General features: G+C 59.1%; 2 protein-coding genes across 5 annotated transcripts; both read right to left on the reverse strand.

Moving 5' to 3' along the window:
• Positions 1-316: 316 nt before the first annotated feature.
• LOC309451392 (gamma-secretase subunit Aph-1b-like) lies at positions 317-5,866 on the reverse strand. The gene is made up of 7 exons (XM_082075026.1): positions 5,666-5,866; positions 4,139-4,309; positions 2,615-2,688; positions 2,313-2,435; positions 1,852-1,979; positions 1,481-1,604; positions 317-1,241 (listed from the first exon to the last, which is right to left on the reverse strand). Exons 1-7 carry the CDS (start codon positions 5,776-5,778, stop codon positions 1,204-1,206), a joined length of 771 nt encoding a protein of 256 aa, XP_081931152.1. The 5' UTR covers positions 5,779-5,866; the 3' UTR covers positions 317-1,203.
• A 3,993-nt stretch (positions 5,867-9,859) lies between these two features.
• TPM2 (tropomyosin 2) lies at positions 9,860-23,713 on the reverse strand. Of its 4 annotated transcripts, none has more exons than XM_082074603.1 (9): positions 23,549-23,707; positions 22,510-22,635; positions 15,996-16,129; positions 14,826-14,943; positions 14,634-14,704; positions 14,308-14,383; positions 13,581-13,643; positions 13,193-13,262; positions 9,860-10,163 (listed from the first exon to the last, which is right to left on the reverse strand). In XM_082074603.1, exons 1-9 carry the CDS (start codon positions 23,660-23,662, stop codon positions 10,081-10,083), a joined length of 855 nt encoding a protein of 284 aa, XP_081930729.1. In that variant the 5' UTR covers positions 23,663-23,707; the 3' UTR covers positions 9,860-10,080. The 4 variants fall into 4 exon arrangements, with proteins under 4 accessions (XP_081930729.1, XP_081930731.1, XP_081930730.1 ...); XM_082074604.1 differs by lacking the exon at positions 9,860-10,163 and adding an exon at positions 12,069-12,874 and having other exon boundaries at positions 23,549-23,713; XM_082074605.1 differs by lacking the exons at positions 22,510-22,635; positions 23,549-23,707 and adding an exon at positions 18,472-18,695.
• Between the last annotated feature and the right edge of the window lie 1,785 nt (positions 23,714-25,498).

Raw genomic sequence — 25,498 nt, forward strand, 5'->3', positions numbered from 1 at the left:
CCCACCTTTCCTGGTGGCGCCTGTGCTACTGGAGACAAGCCCCAGGGAGCTCTATGGCCACATGAAAACAGAGAGAAACATGTCAGGTCTGAGAGAGTGGAAGAACCCAGAGTTCTCCAGCTCCCAGCAGCCTCCACCCCAAAGTAGTAAAATTAGAGCCCAGCCTTTGCTAGGATGGACAAAGCAGGAGTGAGGCCTACAGGCAGCTGGGGTCTACAACTGCCAGACCCTTCCCCAGTCACAACAGCACAAGCCACTGTCACCACTGCTGCAGGGTGCTCACACTCTCGCAGTGAAGGCAGTGCTCTGTCCGCACACAGCCCCACTTGTCTGTGGTACTTTTTATTGGTATAAAAGCCCGCTGTGGATAAAACAGCTTTCTCAGCCCTGAGCCCAATGGCAGCTTCTCCCTCTGAGCCATGTGGCTGGGCATCAGGGCTAGTGCCTGCCTAAAAATCCCCATCTGAGTGCAGGAAAGAGCAATAATCCCCTGGAATGGTCCCTTGAACCTCCTCCCCAAGCTGTGCTGGCATCTGCTGCAAGGTTGCATCTCCTGAGCCCTCCACCACCATCTATGTCTGCTTGGCCCTTAGGGCCCACCCTCCTCCCATCCTAGTTCCCCAGCACCATCATCCCTGCATCAGGATGCCAGCTAGCTGCAGCCACCACAGTCCAGCGCCAGGACTACAGCTCCCAGAGCAGCCAAGCTGGGCAAAGAGGTGGTGAAAGTAACATCACAGAGGTCAGCCCTCACTCAGAGCATGGCAGGCACTTTGCAAAGCTGATTCCTCCACCTGCGGTGAGGAGGCAATGCGGGTTCCCCTCCCCGGCACAGGGGATGGTGCATCTTACGCAGCGGTGGGAGAAGCGATGGGTTTCTTTGGGCTCAGGCCTCTGGCAGTCCAAGGTAGCATCCTTCCCAGGCAGGAAAACTGGGGCTCCGCTCACAGTGAGGCCAGCAAAGCCGAGTCCCCCAAAACTAGGCCGTTTTCTGGGGGCTCCCAAAGGGGCATCAGAGCGAGCCAGCCCCAGTCACACTTGTCAGCTGGCTGCCACAGCCAGACCCCAGTATGTGCTGTACTGGGACTGGCCAGGGTCCCCCAGTGCAGGAGAAAAGATATTGCAGAGAAGGTGACAGCCACTCTTGCTGCCAGGATGGAGGGGAGGGCAAGGGTGGTGGGGACACGAGCATCCCGCAGGGCCTCAGGATCCTGGCTGGGGGCTGGCTCCACTACGTAGACCTGTAGAAACCAAGAGAAGAGCATGTTAGCTTTCACTAGACTCCTTACTCCACCCACTTTTCCCAGGAGAGGCAACAACCTGACCACAGCCCAAAAACCCAGCATCTCCTCCATTCTGGCAGCAAAGGGGATGATGCCCATGCTCCAGACCCAGGGACACCCTCACCCACCCTGGCAACAGTCCTGGTACCCAGAAGAACCCACAGGGTCCCCCATCCCTTTGATGCAGCAGGACTTACAGAGCAGGAAGCGTCGCAGGTTCTGGGCAGATCCCCCTGAGAGCATGTAAGCCCAGGTGGCAGCAGCGGCCATCAGCAGGTAGGAAGGCACCAGGCTGCCCACGTACAGGGGGTTGAAAAATGTCTGGAGAGAGAGGAAGGGGAGGACAGGGACAGGATGGGTGGCAGTGTCACTAGCTCAACAAGTAGAGCCAGACAGGGGACACCAGCTCTGGGATTCAGTTTGTATAGGGCCAGGTGCAAAACCCCCAAAGCCAACTGCTTTGCTAGTGCTGAAGGCTGTTTCCGTAAACCCAGCACATGGACCAGCACACACAACTGCTGTCCCCAAATATAGGTCCCAGTGCAGAACTCTGCTCCCAGATACTCACCGACCCCGAAACAGCAAGGTGCATGACAACAACTGCTGTGATCTCCCACCAGCGCCGATGCTCACAGCCATGGAAGAAGAGGATCCCCCAGAAGGTGTGAAGGAAAATCAGCACCATGGTCATAAAAGCTGCAGGGAGTGGCAGAGAAGTGTCACCAGAGAACCACCTGCCCTGACCTGGCCCAGAGGCTCAGGGAGGGATGTAGAGGAGCTGGGGGAGTAGGAACACTGCTGGGCCGGACTGGGAGGCACTGGGACAGACCCCAAGCATGTGATGGGTGTGGGAGAGGAGCAGGTAGGGTCACAGGGGACAGAGAGAAGGGTTTGGCACAGAGACTTGTGACAGGGTACTGTAAGAGGCTTGGATGGGTACAAGTGCAGCATGGAGGGGATGGCATGGAGAGGAGACCACAGCCTCTCAGGCGTGCTTCCTTGGCGGGGCAGAGGGTGCCGGTCACTCACCTGAGGTCAGGAAGTAGAGCTGCGAGTCCCCATAGATCCCCACAGTGCCGGGCCCCAACGCGTCAGCCAGGAGATTGATCATGGAGAAGGCGCCACTCATGAGCCCAAAGCCCACACCAGCCACTGCCAGGAGAGGGACACCGTCAGGCCATGAGCCACCCAGGGACACCCCAGGCACCCCAGGCACCTCCTAGACAGCTTCAGGGTGAGAAACCTCCCCTTCCCCACAGCACCATGTCCAGGCCTGCCCAGGCTCACCCCTAACCCTGCAGTTGGGGTGTCCTGCTCTGCAAGGAACTCACCATACGCCATTTGCTGGATGGAAATGGGGGAGCAGCCATCCTCGCTGAGGGCCACCAGCCCCTCGATAGCCTTCCTGTGGGGTGAGAGCATGCTGGAGCCTGACACAGCCCGGTCATCTCCCAGGGCACGGCGCAGCACTGGGATCCAGCAGACAGGAACTGGGGTCTCTGAACCATCCCACCCTCCTGGTAACCTCCCATCATGAAACCACAACTGGCCTGCACCACCAGACAAACCGTGCACGTGAAAACCACACAAAGCCACATAGAAAGATTTTCCACAAAGAGACGTGAGTGCCAGCCAGCCCGTCGCTGGGGCGAACGGGACATCAGGAGCAAAAAAAGCAGCACCCTTGCAGGGAAAACAGCCCCAGCACCAGCGTGGGAAGTGTGTGACATGAGGGCGTACATGATCTTCACATTTATACTCTTAGAAGATGTTGGAAGAAAAATGGAGAAAGTGCAGAGAAGAGCTCAAAGAGCTAGAAAAATTATTTGCCTGCAGAAACTGGGAGAGATGGGCTTGATAATTCTTATCAGATAGAGCTGTGGTGGTGAGGAGGACACCAGATGGCTCCTGGACCCGGGGAGGAGAGCAGAGCTTGCAGCCAGAGATCCACAGGGTGAAAGGAAGCTCAGTGGCTGGTGTTAGAGGCTGCTCGGTGGAGCTCTGCTACCCCCTGCCTGCCTGCCCCTGGCAGTGCCCAGCTGCAGGGAGTGGTGCGAGCCCTGGACTGGCCACCCAGTCTCCCTCCAGCCCCTTGCCAGCGCCCAGTTTGGGGGTATGAGGTAGGCCGACCCCTGCATCACCTTCCCTCGTTTGCCTGCACTGCCCAGCCCCGGCACAGTGTCTGTCTGTCTGTCCGATCACAGGACAGTGTGCAGCGTGTGCTCACCTGCAGGCGGCACAAGCCCCGCGCTCCAGGCCGGCGGTGCCAGGGAGACTGGGAGCTGTTGAGGCTGTGCCCAGACTTTGCCCTGGGCTGGCCAGGGCACCAAGCATGGCGTCAGCAGTGATGTGCCACCCCCGGGAGTGCCAAAACCACCTTCAGGCTGTCCCCATTCACACAAAGCCCTCCCTCAGAAAGGAACAAGACCTGCCAGGAGGCAAGGGCAGATCCTTAACCCTTCTCTGTCCCACATGCAGCAAAATGGGCATTTCCAGCATCCCCCTGGTGTCCCCCCAAACTGTGGGAGCACTGCTGGTGCTATTCACTGTGGTAGACAGGATGTGGCATGACCTGCAGCAGCCCAAACCCACAGTCTACCTGTCCCAAATTCAGGGAGATGCTACCAGCCACTTCAGCCATGGGTCCTCCAGTCCTTCTGCTCCACCACCTAGGATCCACTCAAGGTCAACATCCCAACACAGGTACCACCCGTGTGCTCCTAGTGAGGACTGAGGTGGCTTGGTGCCACACCTGGCATCCCCCAAAGCCCAGGGGCTCCCAGCCAAAATCCAGCACCCACCACAGCCTGGAGGACCGTCTGGCAGTGCTGGAGCAGGGTGGGAGACGCCCTTACCTGAGGAGCTTGTAGTAGAGGAAGCGGAAGGCCTCCTGCAGCAGCACAGAGAACATCACCCCGAATATCAGGAGCCCCTTCTGCAAGGGCTCATCCCGGGGGTCGCTGGCTTTGACTGCGATGAACCAGATGAGGGAAGAGAGCAGCAGCGACACAAGCCAGAAGAAAGCCCTGCAAGTGAGAGAGCGCTGCTGGCACCAGTGCTGTGCCAGGACTGGCACCGGTACCATGCCCATCATACTATGGCAGCACCCCAGTTTTGGTACCATACTCTACTGATCCCACACTGGTACTGGTACCAGTGCCCCTCCTGTATGCATGCACTAGTACCACTATCAGTTCTGTACCGGTACCAGTGATCCACTGATCCCATGCCATTTCTGATATCAGTGTCCTCTCTCTTGTGCCCACTCTGTGCAGCGACCATAATGACACCAGTGTAAAGAATGACACCAGTACTGGTACCCCTGTCATGCCCACAATGGTACCAGTACCCCTGCCACACTCACCCAGGTGTGAGCACCACTACTGGTGCTGCTGTCATAACCACAGCCACCAGTGTGAGTACTGGTACAGGTACTGGTCCTGCTGTCATACACACAGCAGCACCAGTACTGGTCCCACCATCGTGCCTCTGCCAGCACCAGTAATGTCCCTGTCACACCCATGCTGGCACCAGGGCCGTCACACCCATACTGGTACCAGCACTCGTACCAGTGCCCTCATCGCACCCTTACTGGCACCAGCACCAACACTCGTACAGTGCCTCTGTCACACCCATACTGGTACGAGCACTCGTACCAGTATCCTTGTAATACCCATACTGGTACCAGCACCAGCACTGGTACTAGTGCCCCAACCATGTCCATACTGGCACCAGTACCAGCACTGGTACTAGTGCCCTATCACACCTATCATACAAATACTGAAGCTGGTACCAAAGCCCCCATCATACACATACTGGTACCAGTTCCGGGCCTAGTACCAGTGCCCCATCATGCCCATACTGGTACGATTACTGAAGCTGGTACCAGTGCCCCATCATACTCATATTGGTACCAGTACTGAGGCTGGTACCAGCACCCTGTCACACCCTTACCGGTACCAGTACCAACACTGGTACCAGCACCCGATCACACCCATACTGGTACCAGTACTGAAGCTGCTACCAGCATTCCTGTCACACCCACACTGGTACCACAACCACCACTGGTACCAGTGTCCCCATCGTGTCCATAGTGGTATCACCACCAGCCCCGTTACCAGAGTCCCATCGCGCCCATACTGGTACCAGTACCAGCACTGGTACCAGCACCTCTGTTACGCCTATACCGGCACCAGTACCAGCACTGCTACCAGTGCCCTTGTCCCACCCATACTGGTACCAGTACTGAAGCTGGTACCAGCGCTTGTCACGTCCATACTGGTACGAGCAGCAATACTGGCGCAACACCAGCACCGATACCAGTCCCGGTGCCCCCTCCACGCCCACACCCGTGCCCCTCCCGGTGCCGGCGCGGGACCGACCCGGCGATGAGGATGATGATGCGGAGGGGGTCGCGGGCGATGGTGAAGACGAAGAGGCCGAAGGCCGGCCCGAAGGCGATGAATGTGCACCCGAAGAAGACGGCGAGCGTCATGGCGGCGGGGCCCGGGACACGGGAGCGGGCACGGGACCCGCACACTCGGCCGGACCGGCCCCGCGTCCCCCCTCCCCCTCCCCGCCCTTCCGGGGGCGCCTGACGTCACGGGCCGCCTGCGCGCGCCGCCGGAAGTGGCGCGAGGGCGGGGCGGGGCGTGCCGTGGAGGGGGCGTGGCCAGCGCGGGGACTCGGCCGTGTGACGGGGGGGTCCGGTCTGTTCCCGGGGTGGGGGCTGCGCTGGGACACGGGGCCGGTGCCCTCGGCCGGGGTGCGAGCCCTGCAGCGGGGAGCGCAGCCTGCGCTGCCGGGAGCCTGGCGCTGCTGCTGGTGCCCGGGCGGGGCATAGGCCAGGGGGGGCTGCCGGGGCTCGGGCGAGACTCGAGTGCAGGGTCCTGCACCTGCATCAGGGCAACCCCCGGTATCAACACAGGCTGGGGGATGAAGGGATGGAGAGCTGCCCTGCCGGGAAAGACTATGGGGTACTGGTGGATGAAGGATTGGACAGGAGCCGGCAATGTGCACTCTCAACCCAAAAGCCAATGGTATCTTGGGCTGCATCAAAAGCAGCGTGTCCAGCAGGTGGAGGAAGGTGATTCTGCCCCTCTGCTCCACTCTGGTGAGACCCCACCTGGAGTCCTGTGTCCAGCTCTGGAGCCATCAGCACAGGACAGACATGGACCTGCTGGAGAGGGGCCAGAGGAGCCACAAAAATGATCCGAGGGCTGGAACAGCTCTGCTGTGAGGACAGGCTGAGAGAGCTGGGGGTGCTCAGCATGGAGAAGAGAAGGCTCCAGGGAGACCTTATTGTGGCCTGTTAGTGCTCAAAAGGGGCCTATAAGAAAGACGGGAACAGACTTTTTAGCAGGCCCTGTTGTGATAGGATGAGGGATGATGGTTTTAAACTAAAAGAGGGGAAATTCAGATTGACATTAGGAAGAAATTTTTTTACACTGAGGGTGGTGACACACTGGCCCAGGTTGCCCAGAGCGGTGGTCAATGCCCCATCCATGGAGACATTCAAGACCAGGCTGGACGGGGCTCTGAGCAACTTGATCTGATTGAAGATGTCCCTGCTCATTGCAGGGGGTTGGAGTAGATGAACTTTGAAGGTCCTTTCTGTGATTCGATGTGGTGGCCGTCTCTGAGGGTCCTCAGCTGCTCGTCACCCCACCAATGGTCTGTATCACTGCAGAGGGCCTCGTTTCCCCTGGCCCCCTTGCCCCACTCCCTTGCAGTGTCTGCTCGGCACTCCTAGCTCACGTAGTGCAGCCCTGATGTGAGGCACAGCACCAGGGGCTGTGTACATAACCTGTGCAGAAATGAGGCAGCACCATGTGTTTATGACCATGCACATTTTCTTCCAGCTGCCTTGTTTTCTGGTGGGATGGACACATCAGTAATATTGATTTGGAGGCTGGGAGCTTTGTGCGGCACTTGGTTTTAGGTGGCCTGACCTGTTCTGAAATCACCCAGAGCCCTGCAAAACCCACACAGCTTGGCAAGGTGGCTCTTCCCATCCCCACCCAAATGCATGGGACTGTAAATGCAGGCAGGGACTGCAGGATGGTGGTGGTGTCTGTCTCATCTAAGTATCTCTGCCATGCTCTTTGTGTGGTCCTTCCTCTCAAGCATGGAGCTTAAGGGCATTGAACAGGAAGGATTTGTAGATGAGATACCAGAGTGACGAGAAGGCTGGAGAAGAGAGCAGAGGTGAGAGGCTGATGGAGGTTAATGTGGTTTATCAATGGGTCGGCAGCCCATGCCAGGGCTAAAAGCTCATTGGGGAGATCTTCGGTCTGTCAGGCCAAGAAAAACAAATCCAAAGGTTGAAATTCAATGGGAGATGTGCAAGGGGAGGGAGGGAGGAGGGGACAGGCTCAGATGTCCTCAGCGTGGGTCCAATTGATGCATGTGGGAGATGTGTCTCCAAGTTGAACCCTCTGCCAGTGGCTCCACTGTGCCTGGTCTCTTGGAGCTTCTCCCAGCTCCATCTTTCTTCAGGGTCACCAGATGAAGGGGATAGGTGGGATGATGGATGAAATGTGAAGCTCTGCTGAACTGTGACATTATCACCTCCAGTTTTTGGGGCAGAGCATCACACTGGAGTGGCAGCCAGGATCTTACTGCCAAACCACAGAAAGTTCAGAGGGAATAAAAAGAGAAAAAGGCCCTTGCAGCAGGGTATAAATGGTTAAGTGAAATGGACAGGTCTCCAAACCAGGAGGCAGGAGCAGCAAATGGGGGGAAAAGTCTGTGTGTGAAAGGGCTCTTTGTCCCCACAGGAAGATGAAGGGCACCCAGAGCCTGGGGATGCAGCCTGACAGCAGCGCAGGGCAGGCTGGTTTGCAGCACGGAGTGCAGGCTCCCACAGCAGAGGTGGGTTTGTGTTCTTATACATTTTGCAGCCAGACTAACCCCTGCCTGGGAGGTGCTTTGACCAAACAACAGAAGGGCTCAGCTGATGTGCTGTGGAGAAGCAAGGCGGACCCAAGGAGGAGCTCCAGCCCTTGCTCAGGGCCTGTTCCATGGGCCGGGACAGCACGTACTCTCCTTCCCTCCAGCACATCCCAGGGAGGGAGGCTGCAGCTCCCAGAGGGACTTGCAGCCTGGGAGGCCAACTGGAAAGTGAGCACCCCACGCAAGGGGAGCCCCTCTCCCTGTAGGACAAGGTCTCGGAGCCATAAAACCAGAGGTGCATGGCCAGAGGATGGCAAGGAGGCCGGCAGCACCTGGGCAGGAAAGAGATGCAATCTCGCCACCCTCCTTTCCTGAGCTGAGAGGTGCAGCAAATAAAGGAAGACAGATAATGAAAGCTGTCGCTGCTGCTGCTCACTGGGGCAATGTCCTGGCTCAGCAAGAGGTCAGCATGAATTGTGTTTCCTGGCAGCGTGAGGCTGCGCTTCTAGAGGGATATCCGCTGGGTAGCGTGGGACAGCAGGGCTCGGGGCACATCACGGCGGGCCCTGAAGCGCAGGGCAGGGACTAGATCATGACTTTGGGCATCTCCAGGGAATCCAGCCCATTTTGGTGACAGCGATGAGGCACATCCTGCTGCTCTTCTCTTTGTGTTGGAGAAAATACAGCAAGTCAGGAGCAGACTTCCTGAATGCTTTGGGAAGTGGCTGCCTATTGCATTAATATTTGCTAGTTTATACAGCTGTCCCTCAGGCAGGCATTCAGCAACTGGTAATAGAGAATGCAACTAGTATGCAGAGTAAGCAGCTAACCACAGACTGGGAAAAGACCCTGATAACTAATAATCATAGAATCATGGAATCATTTTGGTTGGAAGGGACCCTCAAGATCATCGAGTCCAATCATTAACCCAACACTGGCACTAAACCATGTCCCTAGGAACCTCATCTATTAATACGTGTCTTTTAAACCCCTCCAGGGATGGTGACTCAAACCACTTCCCTGGGCAGCCTGTTCCGATGCCTGACAACCCCTTCTGTGAAGAGATTTTTCTTTATATCCAACCTAAACCTCCCCTGGTACAACTTGAGGCCATTTCCTCTTGTCTTATCACTTGTTACTTGGAGGAAGAGACCAACACCCTCCTCTCTAAAACCTCTTTTCCAGATAGTTGTAGAGAGTGAGAAGGTCTCCCCTCAGCCTCCTTTTCTCCAGGCTAAACAGCCCCAGTTCCCTCAGTTGATCCTCATAATGATGTGTGCATGCATAGTCACACACATGCTCAGATGGCAACATGAACCATGAAGCATATCCTATGGAGAGATCAAAGACCTTGTGGCTTCCCCAAGTAGGTAATGTGCTGGCTATGGAAGGGGAGACACAGTGACATAGGTCTGTCACTGTGCACTTAAAGAGGATGGTCAGTTTGAACTGAGCTTTAGATGGGGAAGTTTCCTGGGCATCTCAAGGGAGTGATAGAGATGCAACCTGAACCATGTGGTTATTACTGCCAGCCCCCATGGCTGCAGAGGACATCCTTATGGTGCCCATACCCACCTGGACCCAAGCCCCTGCAGAACCTCCTTGCATGAACCAGGCAGGGAGACCCCCACTGCACTGCCCAGAGCCTCCATCCACCCTCAAGGACTGAGTGCACCCATCTGTTTTGTCAAACTGCTTTAATATCTGGACATGAAGACAGGACAGAGCCAGTCAGGCTGTGCACAGACATGACGCCCCCAAGCCACGGTATAAGGCTGCAGGGCTTCCCTTCTCAATGGATGTGTGGATTTGGCCAAGGCGCAGTTCAGCTGATGACGTCCTGAGCATGCCAGCAGGGTGCATGTGTGGGGTAGGATGAGGGATGGGGACTCCCCAGGGCAGCTCAGAGGTTGTTCAGCTCCAACAAGGTCTGGTCCAGGACCTGGTGGATGCCCACGTTCTCCTCTTTGGCACTGGCCAGACTCTCTGTGGATACAAGGGACACCCAACCACACACACAGACACATCCCAAGTGTACCCAGGTGCAGCCGGACCACACACACCACACCAAGCAGAGACACACACACACACAGGTGGACATTTCAGTACGGTGCTAGCCTCCAGCTGAGCAGGGCATCCCTGTGGAGCTGAGTCCATGCAGGCAGCCCCACCACCAGCAGGGATGAGCCCAGCCACCCCGGGACCTGCCGGCGCAGCCAGGCCAGCCAAGCCAGTCCCTGGGGGCTGGCAGTCCTTGCTCTTCATCATTTCCATCCTCCCATGGTGCCCCTGGCCCCATGCTGGGCCCTCCACAGTGTGGGTACCACTGGTGGGTACCACTCTCCGGCCAGCCACCAGCACATTCAGCCCCAGGGTGGTTGTGGGTATTTCCACAAACCCTTGGACAGTGAAAGAGGAGAGCCAGTGCCTGCTGTGTGACCCAGCGGTGCTCCGTGAAGAAAAGGAGTGAGACAGCAGCCCAGGCAGAGAGGACAGCAGAGACAGAAGGAGCAGAGCTAACGAGGCTGCAGAGATGAGCTCCAGTGGTCGCTTCCAAGTGGCATCCTCCTTTCCTCTGGAGATGAAGGGGATGGGACAAGAGCTCTGCCTACTCAGCCCCATCTCCCAGAACTCCCTGCTAGGCTCTTCTCTGTCCCTTCCCCATTCCCTGCCCCAAGTTTGAGGCAGTGGGTGCTGTCAGGTCCCCAGCTGCTACCCCAAGCCTGCAGGGATTCCACTCTGAGGAGATCATCCCCTGCACAGTTTGGGGTGACCAGACTGAGGAAGAGGAGGCTGGCTGCCAACTCCTGGAAAAAGGGGAGGAAAGCAGCGATACAAAACACTGCACCCCCTCCCCAGCAAGGCCAGGCTGATGCCACGGGACAGCCATCACTGCGTGGGCTTCCCAGAACATCACAAAAATCCCCACTCATCTCCAAATGAAAACTAATCAGCTCCAGAGGGTCTGCCTGTCCCTGCCAAGCAGGGCAGTTACCTCCATCCCCGCCAAGCAGGGCAGTTACCCCCAAGGCTCCACACCCCGCCTAGCCCCAGCGGAGAGCAGGCAGGGGCTCCTAGCCCCAAGCCAGCCCAGCTGAAAGGGGGGGGGAGGCTGGGCTGGGGCTGGGAACTCTGGGCAGCTCAGTTGTTAAGTTCTGTAAGGATGACCCGCAGCTCGTTAGTGAGAACGCGGTTTTTCTCAGCCTCCTGCCGGGAGCGCTCTAGAGAGAACAGAGACATCAGCGCAGCAGAGGGAAGAGAGAGAGAAATCCGAGTTAGTGAAAAGAGACAGCATTCCCCAAAGCCCTCGCTGGAAATCCTGCAGCTGCCCAGCCCACAGCAGCAGGGATGAGCTGGGCTGGCAGGAGGAGGCAGCTAGTCCTGGACTATGGGTCCATCAATTTGGGAAGTGGGTTGTGGGGCAAGGTAGGATGCTGAGGAAGGAAGAAGAGGAGCAGAGACCTATATAGGGGTCACTGCTGAATGGTAGGGTCAGCACCTTCGTCGAGGGAGGGTGATGCAGGAGAGATGCCAGGGCCGAGACTGCTGCTTGCAGGCAATGGCTGGGAGTGGGGATGTGGAATGGACAGGACCAGGTCTAACCCTACTATTTCAGGCCAAAACAGTCATGGAGAAGATGGTACAAGATGAGGAAAGCTGTGTACGAGAGCCAGTGGGGTGGTGGGAGTCATCCCCTGGGCCGAGGCACAAAGAACCCTGTCCTGCTCAGCCTGGCAGCACAGGAGCTGCTCGGGAGGCTCAGCCAGGGCCATCCTGAGGGTCCTGCAGCTGCAAGCTGCCCATGATCACCTCCTACCACCCCATTGCCAGCACCCATGTGAGACAGGCACGAGATGAGGGACAGAGTGGCATGAAGAAAACAAAAGGAGAAACCAAGGAAAGAAAACGCTTTATTGAGACCAACTCAGTCACCCAGAGGGACAGAACATAAAAGAAAAGTCATGAAATGCAAACTGAAGAGCAATGTGCAAAGGACAGAAGGCAGGCAGGGGCAAGGGAGGAGATGGGGTCTAGGGGCTGCCTGGCTGGGAAGGAGCTGCCAGACCCAACCTTCTATCCCCAGGGCCTGAGCTTTGGCGGTGGAGCTACTGCTTCCCCTCTGCAGCTCCTCCCCACCCTGGGCCCAGCAAACAGCACTGGGTGGTTTTGCTGGGGGGACATAGAGGGCAGGTGGTCCCCCCAGCCCTGGAGCTGTGGGGTCCCTGGTGCTTATGCTGCTGGAGAGCCAAAGAGGGAGCTGCTGGAGTGAAGGGCTGCTGGGCACAGCCCTGTTCCCCACTGGGCAATACTGGGGCATGGACCTGCAACTGCATGGGCACTGTCTACCCAGCCCATGGGGGTCCCAGGGGCTGCTCCCCTGCCCCACCAAGCACCCCTAAGTGCCTAAACCTTGTCTGCCCCCAAAGAGGGGTATTGCAAGAACACCCAGGCCGGCTCCTGTCCCAAAGGAACCGACAGAGAGGCACAGGCTAGGAAGGGCAGAGGAGGACAGAGTGGGCAGGGAGAATGGTGGGGCAGCCAGGCAGGCAAGCAGCCGAGCTGGGGAGGGGGTGAGGCAGGCAGGGGGTGCAATGCTGGTGCCCGATGGGGGTCTCAGAGGGAGGTGATGTCATTAAGTGCATTGTCCAGCTCCTCACTGATGGCTTTGTACTTCATCTTCTGCGCATACACTTCGTCTGCAGGTGGGGGCCAGGTGGTGGAGCAAGGTAGGGGACAGGCAGCAGAGAGAGAGTGGCTGTGAGTGGGGGGCCAAGGGCAGTGGGAGCGGCAGGCACAGGCGATGTGGATGTGGCCTTATTCTCTAACTGAGGACAGAGCCCAGATCCCAGCAGTTCTGTGCTCCCACACCAGTCACCACAACATCCAGCCTCCCTCCTCCCGGGACCCCTGCCCAACCCATCACCCCGGACAAGCCCTGGCCAGCCCTGCCGGGTACACATCCCGGCAAGTGCTACCTGGGAAAGAGGGACACAGATCTGGTGGGGACATTTTACCTTCTAGATCATCAATGGTTTTCTCCAGCTTTGCCACAGACCTCTCTGCAAACTCTGCTCGGGTTTCAGCCTGTGGAAACATTATGGGGAGAGGGTGAGCAGAGAGGCACAATGGGGACAGTGCAGGCTGCACTGCACCCCGAATCTGCCCCATCTGCTTCTCCCATACCGCACTCCACAAGCCCTCCCCTGGGAAATGCAAGGGACAAAAGGCCTTGTGGACACCCAAACCATAAACCACGAGGGCATCCCGAACCCAGGCACCTGCCATGCTGCAGGGCTGCAGTTTTGGGAAGGGTGAGAGGACATGGGCATCACAGGGTCAAAACCAACATGGGATGACAAACTCCTGCCTGCACTGATGCAGTGCTGGCCCCAAACCCCTTACCTCCTTCAGTTTTTCCCCTAGAAGCTTGATTTCCTCCTCGTACTTGTCCTCCTTGGTAGAATACTGCAGAGATAGAGACGGGTGCCCATAAGCACCATGGGACAACTCCAACTGTCTTTCACCCCATCAGGAGACCCCAGCACCCCCAGGCCCCAAGCACTCTGCCCAGCCCCAGCAGCCCCGCTGGGTCCTACCTTGTCAGCCTGGGCCTCCAGGGACTTCAAGTTGTTGGTGACAATTTTCAGCTCCTCCTCTAGGTCACCACATTTACTACATCCCAAGCAGGGGCCACCAGGAAGGGGTGCAGGGCCAAGGAGCAGGTAGTGGAGAGAGGGGGTGGGGGAGCAGAAAGAGCGGGGTGTGGGGAAGGAGGAAAGAAAAAGAACAAGTTGAGAGAGGAGAAAACTCAGCACAGGTGTAGAAGGAGTGGAGCCGCTACGAGCGGGAGGTGCTGGGACACATCCGTTCATCCGTTCCTTGTGCCTCCTCACACGGATGCCCCGTGCATCACTGCCAGCTGGGCTCTTGCCAGCCCCACTGAGGAGGAGCGCAGGCACGGAGGGATGGAGGAGCATGCCCAGCCTGCGCCTGCCGGAGCGGGAGGCGAGGGGAGGGCGGTGGCAGAGGCAGCAGTGCAGAGAGGAGAGAGGTGGCTCGCACAGTTCGAGAGACAGCGACAGAGAGAGGGGGGGCTGCTGCACGTCGCCCCACGCCCCTGCCCCAGTACCTCTTCCTCTGAGGCAATGAGGGATTTGAGACTCTGGTCCATGGTCCGCAGCTCTTCTTCCAACTGTCTCACTCGGCTGGGGTTGAAAAGGGGCACCCCAGGGGTGCAGACAGCAGAGAACAGGGTCAAGGATGGGCTGCTAGCAGGCTGGTATCCCCCTGCCCCCAGCCTGCGCGCCCAGGGACCATCCCGATAGCAGAACCCGCCGCTCCCAAAGAAGGACATCCCCATCCCCACACAGACATCCCCATTCCCACAGCTGCCAGAGACTTGGGGCAAGGGCAGCATGGGACTGTCATGTGCTGCCCACAGAGAACCCTGCTCACCTCTCTGCCACCTCTGCCCTCTCCTCTGAGCGCTCCAGCTCTCCCTCAAGGACAACCAGCTTGCGGGCGACCTGTCAACAGCAGCAAGAGGCATGTGTCAGCCCTGCGCTTGCCCGGGCTGGGGCACAGAGCTGTGAGGAGGCAGCCTTGGGTCCTGCCAGGGGGCCAGGACTGGGGGAAGGGGGCACGCACCTCCTCATATTTGCGGTCGGCCTCCTCCGCTATGTGCTTCGCCTCCTTCAGCTGCATTTCCTGGAGCTCCATCTTCTCCTCATCCTTCATGGCCCTGTTTTCGATGACCTTCATGCCTCTGAGGAAAGCCCAAGCCAGAAGACGTTACTGCCGTGGGTTGAGGTGGCACCTGCACCTCCTGCCTACCCACTGTACCCTAAACACACCACCTTCCAGCTCAGAGACATGGGACATTGCCTGGGGATGCTGGCACTTGCTGGCCACCCCAAGCAGTAGGGTCACACCATCAGTACCACAAGGATGCTCACAGCAGCAGAGCTGACCCCAGGGCCATGTCTCAGAATGAGGAGATGTGGCCACTGTGCCTCTCAACCAGGCACATCCTGAACCCACCATCTGGTGGGGAAAAAATGTAGCAGCCCAGGATGAGACAGCTGCAACTTTCACAAAAGGAGCCCAACAGGCCAGAAACCTTTACAAAACACTAGAAACATCCTGTGGCAAAGCCTTTTCTTATTCAGGGTTGATGCTCACAAGCAAGAGGTCACCAAACCCACACAAGCCCCATGGCAAGGACTCCTGCAGATTCTTCTCCTCTCCCTCAGATGCTGTTGCTCAAACTGTATTTGCCAATGGAGGGAAGAGCTCACGTAACTGTCAGGAATGCTGTGACATGTCTGGGCATTCCTGTACAACGTGAGTGCCCTCGCCTGCACAGCTCCTGCCCGGGACACCTCCTTGCCATGAGGATGGGGCAAGACACTTTGCAGGACTGCTTTTCAATGAGGTGGGTTCACTCTCAAAAGATGACCTTGGTACACATGTCCCCTCCTGGACTGTTGTTCAGCTCTTGAGCAGAGGAGCCTGCCATGGGGCAGAAAACAGGCTCCAAGCACTCTCTGGCTTTGGTTACAACCTGATATTTCTGTAAACAACAGGTGACATTTTTAAGGATTTTATGAGTGCCCTGGAAATTTCAAAGCCTTTTTAAGAACAGCTGGACCTGGGGAACTCCTCTGCTTTGTGTCTTTGCTCTCTCCTTCAGGATCTGCAGCACAACCAACACACACCCCATAAGGTCACTTCAGAGGGACCCCACTATGAAACCAAGGGGGCTGCCTGCAATCAATGGTAACCAGATGCCACCCCCGCTGTCACTCCGCATCACACCTCTCGCTCTCATCAGCCGCCTTCTCAGCCTCCTCCAGCTTCTGCAGGGCAGTGGCCAGGCGTTCCTGGGCTCGGTCCAGCTCCTCTTCCACCAGCTGGATACGGCGGTTCAGAGAAGCCACTTCTGCCTCAGCCTGTGGGAACAGAAACTCCTTGGTCACCCCATGTCTCATATACATATATCATATACATATATATATGTATATATGAAAAAAGCATTTTCAGCGGTTACTTCTACATTCGCTACCCAGAACACCTCTTGGCACTGTGCAACAGGCCAGTGCTTGCTGGCATGGGATGCTTGACCATGCATCCCCTCATCTTTCTGTAGGGACAACGGGGTTTTCTCCATCCCTTGTATCCTGTTTGATGCTGGCTCCTCCCAGCCACACAACCCCAGCCCAGCACATGCAGCCTCTCCACTGCATCCTCACACCTCCGGCTCCCACCCCAGAGAGACACACGGAGCGTTCACCAGGGTAGGGTGGCCAGAGCAGCCGTGCCGTCACAGGGATGGTATTCGGGGTTTGCAGAGCAGTGAGCAAAGGGGGAGGAATGCCCTGTACAGCTTCACTCCCGAAAAGGAGATCGGAGCCACTTGTGGATTTCCTGTTTACGGAGGCGGCGGAGCGAGCCAGGAGCCTCTCCTGCGGGAACCCCCCCGGCCCTGCGCAATGGGGCAGCCTGGAGCCGAGCGCAGCCCCCACCCCCCATGATGTACAGCGCAGTGCCGGGGGCAATGTCGGGGGCAATGGAGCGAGTCGCCCTCGGCCGGCTGGCGCCTGGCCAAACTGCGGCCGCTGGGGCCCATGGGACCGGGGCCCCCCGCTTTCCCAGGCTCCTCGTGCATGGGGCCAGGAGCTGGGGCTGGCCAGGAGCAGTGGCCCTGGCCTCCCGCCAGTCCCTTGACGCCTGGCCTTGCGCTCTTTCCATTTGGTAAAGGCCTCCTGCTCCATTGCCACCACCGGGAAACGCTGCCTCAGCAGCTCCCGGCCCTGCTCCCCACCAGAGGGGCTGCGGGGAGGACAGGCCCTGGGTGCAAAGGGATGGGTGGCAATTAGACCTCACTGCAGGCAGCAGCCCCATGCACCAAGAGGCAGGGAGATATGCACCAACCCAGGGGATAATGTCTCCTGCTTATTCACAGGCTGGAGCAGGCCTGGCCGGCTGCAGTGCCTGACCCCATCTGGCCTGATGCTCCAGCACTGGAAATGCCTCGGGGTATATGAGCCAAGCTGGGAGTCCAGGGGAGCAGTGAGGAGCTGTCACCCTGTGTGGCCCCACTGGGCATCAGTGGTCCCCCACTGCAAGCTGGCAGGCTGGGGACAGGTGCAGATAGCATCTCTCACAGCAGGACAGCCTGTTGGCATGTTGGGAGGGTGGCCAGCCCTGCAGCTGGCACAACAGCCGCCTCCGCCCTGTGAACACCCTTTTTCTGTGCTCACCAAGAGCTTGTCCGTAGCCAGACAGCCCAACAGGGAGCTGGGTCTGGCTCCTGCAGGGCAATGCTCTGCCTGTGGCATCTATCTCACCCCAGCGGGCGATTTTTTCCCAGGGAATCACCCCCAAAGTGGGTCAGAGCTGCCTGGATGGGTACTTGGGAATATGAGCTCTCCGGCAGCTCCCAGTGACCAGGGAACCCGATCTGCAGCTGCAGGAAGGGGCCATTTCCTTCGCACACAGCCCAAGTGACAACAGCCCGGGTACCGCACCCAGCTCTGCCGCTTCTGATATGGTGAGGATGTCAAAGGAGTGGGCACAGGAAAAAAAACAAAACAAAACAAAACAAAACAAAACAAAAAACCAGCTCCAACAACATTAAAAAAAAACAAACTGGGAACAAGCTGCAGCTTGGAAATGCCGTCCTACTGCCAGAGTGGAAATTTTGGGCTGTGGCAGTGCAAAGGGGTGGCTTGTCCCTGCAAAGGGACACGCTGGAGAGCTGGAGGCTCTGTGACTGCTGTGGCCCGGACCGCAGAGCCCATTGGAAGCCAGACAAGAGCCTGGGCGTGGGATTTTTAGCCGTGCACACGGCCAGCCTCCGAGGGAGGCGATCCTTTCTCAGGATCTGCCCGACCCCAAGCAGAGCCAAGGCAGAGCTGGCTGCTCACTGCTCCGCCGTGCCCCGCAAGCCCTGGGGAGCCCCGCCGCATGGAGCATCCCTCACAAGACCCATGGAGGAGGCAGCTGGAGGAGGCAGCGCGGGGGCAGGAACGCTGCCCCCTGCTCCGGTGACTGTCGCCAGGTGCTGCGGTACCTGGATGGCAGCGCCTTCCAGCACCCCCGGGACCGCCCGGCGCTCTGCCCCGGGGGCAGCCAGCCCGGCTGCCGGGGCGGCGGGAGGGTGGCCGGGGCCAGCCCGCGGGGAAGGATGCCGGCAGCGGGGCCGGAGCCGGTGGGGCATTCCGGGGAGCTGCCGGGGCGGCCCCCGCCCCGCCGACCCATGCGCCCCCCCCTCCGCCCCGGCGGCCCTTACCCGCTCCCGGGCCTGCCGCTCGGCATCGGCCTCCCGCTGCAGGTGCTCGGCGCGCTCCTCCGCCTCATCGGCCACCTGCTGCAGGCTCTGGATCTTCTTCTTGACGGCGTCGATGGAGCTGATGCCGGCCATGGCGGGGGGCTGCCGGCGGGGAGGCCGCGCCGCCGAGCCCTTTGTGGGATCCGCCCGGCTCGGGCAGGAAGCGCTCAGGCAGCGGCCGCTCCCGCCGCCCGCCCTGCCTCCATCCCTTCCTGCTCCTCCTCCTCCTGCTGCCATCCACCGACCTGGGCCGCCGCTCCGCCGGGCAGCGCACACGGACCCCCAGGCAGGGTGCACGGTGCCTACCCCCGGCAAGGGAGAGTCCCTCATCAGGCAGGCTGCACGGTCCCCCTCACCCCAAATAGAACACCGGGTGCTCCCCTGGGCAGGAGGCATGGTCCTCGGCACGCAGGGTTACTGTCCCTACCCCCAAGGAAAGATGCACAGTGGCTTCAGGACAGGGCACACTGACCCCCCCCAACCCGGGGCAGGGTGCATGCTGCACACCCAGGCAAATGCATGGTCTCCATTGCCAGGGCATGTGGCACCCCAGACAGGGTACACAGTGCCCCCCAAGATATGGGACACAATCCCCGCAAGACAGGGCACGTGGTGCCCCCCAGGCAGGTGCGCACAGTCCACTGAAATGCCCCAGAGAGATAGAGAGGAGCCCAGGGAGTCCTTTTCCCTGGGGAAAAAGGAGCCCAGAGTCTGCCCCCTGTGAGTCCCCATGGAAGCAGGTGGTCCCCAAGATCGACCCCTTATCCCCCCCTGTTGCAGAGCTGTAGAGGGTCATGGACTTTTACCCCATGGGTAAGTCAAGGAGAGGCGTGGGGCAGAGCCTGCTCCCAAGCATCTCACCAGATGACCTGGGACTGGAGCCCCACGGCACAGCCAGGTCTCCAGTGGCCATCCTGCTCAGCCTCTTAGCATCCGCTCCCCCAAACAGGGACCTGGCTGGCAGCACCACAGAGGCATATAGAGCCTATGGAGCCTCCTGCACACCCCAGCTGCTCTGGGAGCTCTGCCCCATTGGGGAGGTCAGTCCCCAGCTCCCGGCTCTGCATCCTGGCTGGGTCACATGCTCTGATCCATCAGGAGAAGTTGATGCTGGTGACACTCAATCCTCCTTTAAGTAGCTCTGACAGCTTCCAGGCAGCCCCAGCAGCACTTTACACCTGCCTCCAGGGACGTAAATTCCTGGGCTGACCCCATTGGCTGCACTCAGTTCCAGTGCCAAGGGTCCTGGGGAGACCTGGCTGCACTGCCAGCACAGCCCTGCAGCCCCATGTCTACCTGCTAAGCAGTGGTGGAACAGGCAGCATTGAAGGTCCCCTGGGGCCACATGCCTTGGGCTTGGCCTTGGTCCTAGCCAGATCTGCCCAACTCCCAGCCCGATGCCTGCGTGCCAAGAGCACCCCCAAGACTGCACACAAGGCCTGGAGCAGAAATGGGGTCCCCTGTCAGTAATAGGGCAGGGGTGAGCTGGCTGCAGGCAGGCAGAGGGCAGGTTGGGGGGCAGGCTGGGGGGCAGCCATCCCTGTCCTGTGGCAGCCAGGCTGGGTGCCTCCTGCTCTGGCCCCACCCAGGGATACAGTCACTTCCCAGCAGAGCCCCGTTCCCTCCCACCGGCTCGGGGAATCGCCAAATAAGAGCAAAGTCTCGGCTGGGGAGAGCAGCCGGGGCGGGAACTTGGGTGAAGCCTTTGGGATCATGGCCTGGGAAATGCAGAGGCTCCCTGGGCTCTGCTCGAGTGGCCAGGGACAGGCCACCAGCAGGGAACACGGGCGGCTGGAGGGGCCTGTGCTGGTTAAACGTGCTATCCTGGCTGCACCGTGCCCAGCAGCCCCTGCCTGCATCCTGCCCTGGGCACAGCGGAGTGTCCCTCCTGGTGACAAGAGGTCGTGGTGCCGCATTAGCATCGCAAAGCTGCTGGGAAGGAACTGCCAGCACCGTAGAGCTGCTGAGCAAGGATCAGTTGCTCTTGGGTCTGTGCCAGCATCTGACCCCCCACCAAGTGCATGGGGGGTCGAATTTGTATCTGTTAGTGCAGTTCCTGTGGGCTTTGTGCACTGCCACCCAGTGCTGGAGGCAAGGTGGTGGCTGAGCAGGGGAAAATTTATTCTATTAAGGCATTTGTTGACATTTTTGATAACAAGAGGACCCTGCCTGGATCACTGTGATGGGTCCTGACCTGGCTGAGTGATGGGGATGCTCAGTGCTCACAGGCACGTGCTGTCCTGGCAGTGAAGGGGGCACAGGGGTTCCCAGGAAGGGGGGCGGGTGGGGTCTGGGTGTCTAACCTGCACTTCTGTTGGACCCACGCTGTGCTGCACCTCGCCCTGGGGAGGAGGTGACACCAGCCCTGGCACTTAGCACTGTCAGCACATTCAGGTCCCTGGCGCAGGGACCTGGTGACTCCCAGAGCCCTGCACATGGCACAGCCTGTTCAGGCTTCTGCACGGAGCTGGGGCTGCTGGGCTGGTGATGGGCTCACCTGCCCTCCCTGATGCTGCTCCTTCACCATGCCACCCCTCCAGCCCTTTGTCCCCCGTATCTGCTGGGCAGGCACTCTGTGCTGAAGCACACAGACATGAAGAGCTGCTGTGGACCAAGAGCAGGAATATGAATGCTCTAGGTGCCAAGAGCACCCCCAAGACTGCGCACAGGGAGGCAGCCCACTGCCAGCAGCAAACCACTCCTGTGCGCCCCATGGCTGACACCTGCCCGGCTCCACTGTTTAGCCCTCTTGTGAGCCCCACACTGGGGACATCATGTCCATGCTCAGCCAGACCCCACACTGAGTTTGCCATGTCCCACACCAGCATGGATCCAGTCAAGACAGTGTGAACCCCACTACACACAAGAGCCACCCTGCCCAGCTCAACATGCCTGCCACACACCAGGATAAATGTGCCCTTCCAGAGGATTTTCAATGTTTTAACTACTTTGTTTAGTATCTAAGCCAGGATAGGTCTGTAGATTCAGCAAACAAGGCTGAGGAGCCACCCAGGCACTCCCTGGGGGCTCTGTGCTTCTCTGGGCACTTGTGCTGTTGCTGCTTGTCCTTGTCTCTTCACCCTGTCCTTGGCAGCCACCTCAGAGATTTGACACATCTCCCCCATTTAGCTCCATAAACCCGCTGGGATTAAATTTTTTGTTCTCAATCCGAAAAAGTCTGGCTGTGCCCTGCTGGCCGTGCTCCAGCCGGGTCCCCTTTAACTTCTCCTCTAGTTTCCAGCGTTGGTTTTCATCAAAGAAGGACTGGCTATCAAAAGGAGGATTTATTTATAGGGTGTCAAATACCCTGTGTGGCACCACAGGTCGTTATACCCTGTTCCCAAGTGGCTCTGTGGCCACACACAGCTGTTCCACCCTTCATCCTGGCCAGGCACAAGCCAATTTCAACACCTTCCTAACATCTCCCGGGTGGGATCCATTTCCCAGGAGAAACATCAGTCATGGCAATAAATAAAACTCTTCCTGACATTGCCCTTCCTAGGGTACAGAGTACATTGGGCCCCAAAATGACTGAGCTCCCCCACATGCCCCTCAAGCATCCTTTCTTGCAGCCAGTACTCAGCAGCTGGCCATGGAAAAGAGCTTTTTCCATTTCTCTACTCTTTTTCACTTTCCTGCCACAGCTTAATAAGTGCCACAAGCATTGCAGAAGAGCATGGCTGGGGACTGGTGACACAGCTTGGGACACTCGTCCCCATTAGCTCTGGGGAGTTGGGCAGGCGGCTGCCCACAAAGCTCCAGGCAGGACTGGCTGCCCGAGCAGTGCCCACCACAGCTGGCTTGGCCCCTGCACCTTGAGCACGATCCATCTGGTCACTGCCCTGCATCTCAGCCTGGTTCAGTGTCAGCATCGCAGGAATGGGATCCTGACAGCCTTTCCCACAGACGCTTTCCATATAAGGCCCCCCCCTATCTTCACCCCCCCACCCCGAAGCCCAGTGCTTGCGCAGGGGAGGAGTTGCTGGCGTGCCTACGTACGTCTGTAGCTTTCTTCTCTGCCTGCTCCAGCTTCTCCTGGGCCTCCTTGACGGACTCGGAGTACTTCTCCACCTCATCCTCTGTGCCCTTCAGCTTCTTCTGCAGGCCCTGCTGTTCCTCCTCCAGCTGGGGAAGGGACAGAGGGCAGGGGTCAGGGGGGATGGTGGTACCCACAAGGTTTTGGGGCATGACCATCCTCCTGGGAAGGCCCAGGCTCCAGCCACAGCTGGAGTACACAGACACATTTCCCCTCTCAACTTTAGGGCCACACGTCTCCAGGGAGCCCTTGGTCCCCAGGGCCAGAGCAGCCCCCAGCATCGCTGAGCCCAGTGGGAATATGGGGGTGGTGGGCTCCCTCCCTGTGTAGGGGACAAGAGAGGTCCTAACGTGGGGACACAGCTTCAGGAGACACTCAAGAAAGTCCTCCATCTCTGTGTGGCTGCGGCGGGAGTAGGCTGTCCCCAAGAGTCTCCTTGGCAGAGGGATAGGGAGGTGGTGCTGGGGCATCCCACCAAGATAAGGCATGTTCTGGGGAACTAATGTGAGTGGTCAGTGGCAACAGGCTGTAGCGCTGGTCCCAGAAACAGGCACCCAGCAGGCTGAGATCCCCAGAGACAGGAACCCAGCTGGGTGACGTCCTAAAGGATGGGCATGCAGCAGGGAGAGGACCCCAGGGACAAGCGCACAGCAGGGTCAAGGTCCCTTGGGACACAGTGGGGTGAGGTCTAAAGGGCTGGGCACCACTAGAACTGGGATCCTCAGTCTGGACACTCAATAGGACAGGGTCCTCAGGGCAGGAAAATCCTAGGACAAGGGTCCCAAGACAGGGCAGATGGCATGAGGAGGTCCCCAGCCTAAGCACCCCAAGGGTGGAAAGCCCCCAGGCTGGACCCTCAGTGGGATGTGGTTCTCAGGGCTGGACACCCCTAGGTTGGAGGGTCCCCAGGCTGGACACCCAGCAGGTCGGGCTCCCCAGGGCTGGAGACCCTTAAGGCAGGGGTTCTGCAAGCAATGCTGGGGAAATCCATGGGACACCCACCTGCTTGCAGCGGTCCTCCGCCTGCTTCTTGTCAGCCTCCGCCTGCTCGGCACGGTCGATGGCGTTCTCCTTGTCCAGTTTCAGCATCTGCATCTTCTTCTTGATGGCCTCCATGGTGGCGGCGGTGCGGCGGGGCGCGGTGCGGCGGCGGGGAGCGGAGTACCGGGGGCGGCAGGAGCACCGGGGGCGGCGAGAGCACCGGCACTGCGCCCCCCGCCCCGCCGCGCTGCCTAAGAGCCGGGGAGGGGCCGCGCCGGGCGGGGGCCGCCCCGGCACCTCCCCCGCCGCCTGCCAGCACCTTTTAGGGACAGGCTCGCCACCGACCGCCGCACCGAACGGGACGGGGGGGCGGCACCCCCGGCTGGCACCGACGGCGGGCACCCACGGAGGCACCGGGCGAGGAACATCCCTGTGCGAGGGACACCCGTGTGCGAGGGACACCCCAACGCACCGGGAGAAGGACATCCGTGTGCGAGGGACACCCCGGGGCATTGTAGAGAGGGACAACCCTGTGCGAGGGACACCCCGGGGCGCTGTGAGGGAGACACACCGGGGCACTACAGTACGGGTACCTTGGTGGCACTATGCTAGGGACACCCTTGTGGCACTGCTCTAGGGGTACCCCTGTGGCACTGGACTAGGGACATCTCAGTGACACTGCACTGGGGGAACTAGGGACATCCTGGTGGCACTGGGCAAGGGACACCTCGTGGTAATATACTAGGGGTACCCTGGGGGCACTGTGCTTTGTACACCCCAGGGTGTACACACCATTAGGGAGACCCTGATGGCTCAGCAGGAGGGACAACCCCAGTGGCAGTGTGCTACGGGCACACTGTGGGCAGTGGACTAGGGACACGTTGGTGGCTTTGTGCTAGAGACATCCCAGGGGTATTGCACTGGGAACACCCTGGTGGCATCATGCTATCGACAGCCCAGGGCACTGTGGTAGGTGCATTTCTGGTGGCACTTCCCCGGGGACACCACAGTAGCACTTGGGACACCTGTGGGCTGGCGTTATGCTGTTATTGTGCCACAGGGGCACCACCAGCCACCCAGTCCCAGGGCCTTAGACCTGTCTCTGCTCCAGCCACAGAGCTGCCCCCATGCTAGAGGACATTGCATGGTTGCCACTGCACCCTGGGGCCTGGATGACCCTGCTTGCTGGTGCCTCAGGGGCTGTTGGAGCATCTGGGGATGCCCGTGGGCTGGCACTGCAGTCTTAGGGACACTTTCAGGCTGTGATTGCACTCAGGGACACCCACAGTCTCTGTTTGCAGCTGGGGATACCCGTAAGCCGTGATTGAACAGGAACGTCACAGGCTGGCACTGCAGAGACAACCCCAGGCTGCAATAGCACCCACGGGCTGCGACTGTACTTGAGGACATCGTGGGCTGGCACTGCCCACCTGGGGAAGATCCCCCTGGGAGCGAAGTGAGCTGAGCCCCTGTCCTCCCTGTCCAGCTCCCACATGACGGTGGGGCAGGAGGGCTGAAGCTCTGTATGGGCTCCCTGGCACCCACCTCCCTGCTGCCTTGCACCCTGGTGCTGCTGTCCTTGGCACCCACAGGGACACCCGGCATATGCACAGCCCGTAGCCTGGCATTTCAGGGTGACGTGGGACACTCAGGCGGCCCACTGCCCCTCTCTGTCTTTCTGCTCTAGATAAACTGTATTCCACAGGCAAAAAAATGCAAACCCTTCAGATCCTAGCTCCTCCAAAAATAACCCGTGCTTTAATAACGCTCGTAAATGCTTCTGGCGCATTCCCAGCTGCAGGGTGGGCTGCGGGCCGGGGTGGGGGCTGGAAGGAGCCAGCAGAGGGGCCACAAGAGCCATGTGGCATGTGGGGAGGCTTGGATGGGATGGGGACAGGAGGCTTGGATGGGGTCCCTCAGTCCAATACCCCAGGACTGCATCCAGCCCTTGCCCGCAGCAACTTTTCAGCA

This window comes from Streptopelia decaocto (assembly GCF_964273445.1).
Source record: "Streptopelia decaocto genome assembly, chromosome: Z".
Lineage (NCBI taxonomy): Eukaryota > Metazoa > Chordata > Aves > Columbiformes > Columbidae > Streptopelia > Streptopelia decaocto.

Excerpts from the sequence above, each read along its gene's own strand:
- TPM2 (XM_082074603.1), bottom strand. The coding sequence starts at position 23,662 with ATGGAGGCCATCAAGAAGAAGATGCAGATGCTGAAACTGGACAAGGAG. Across the intron at positions 14,705-14,825 it reads CCGACCGCAAATATGAGGAG|GTCGCCCGCAAGCTGGTTGT; the intron begins GTGCGTGCCCCC and ends TGCTGTTGACAG. Across the intron at positions 14,384-14,633 it reads AGGGCAGAGGTGGCAGAGAG|CCGAGTGAGACAGTTGGAAG; the intron begins GTGAGCAGGGTT and ends TTTCAACCCCAG.
- LOC309451392 (XM_082075026.1), bottom strand. The coding sequence starts at position 5,778 with ATGACGCTCGCCGTCTTCTTCGGGTGCACATTCATCGCCTTCGGGCCG. Across the intron at positions 2,436-2,614 it reads CATCCAGCAAATGGCGTATG|TGGCTGGTGTGGGCTTTGGG; the intron begins GTGAGTTCCTTG and ends CTCTCCTGGCAG. Across the intron at positions 1,605-1,851 it reads ACCTTGCTGTTTCGGGGTCG|ACATTTTTCAACCCCCTGTA; the intron begins GTGAGTATCTGG and ends CTCTCTCTCCAG.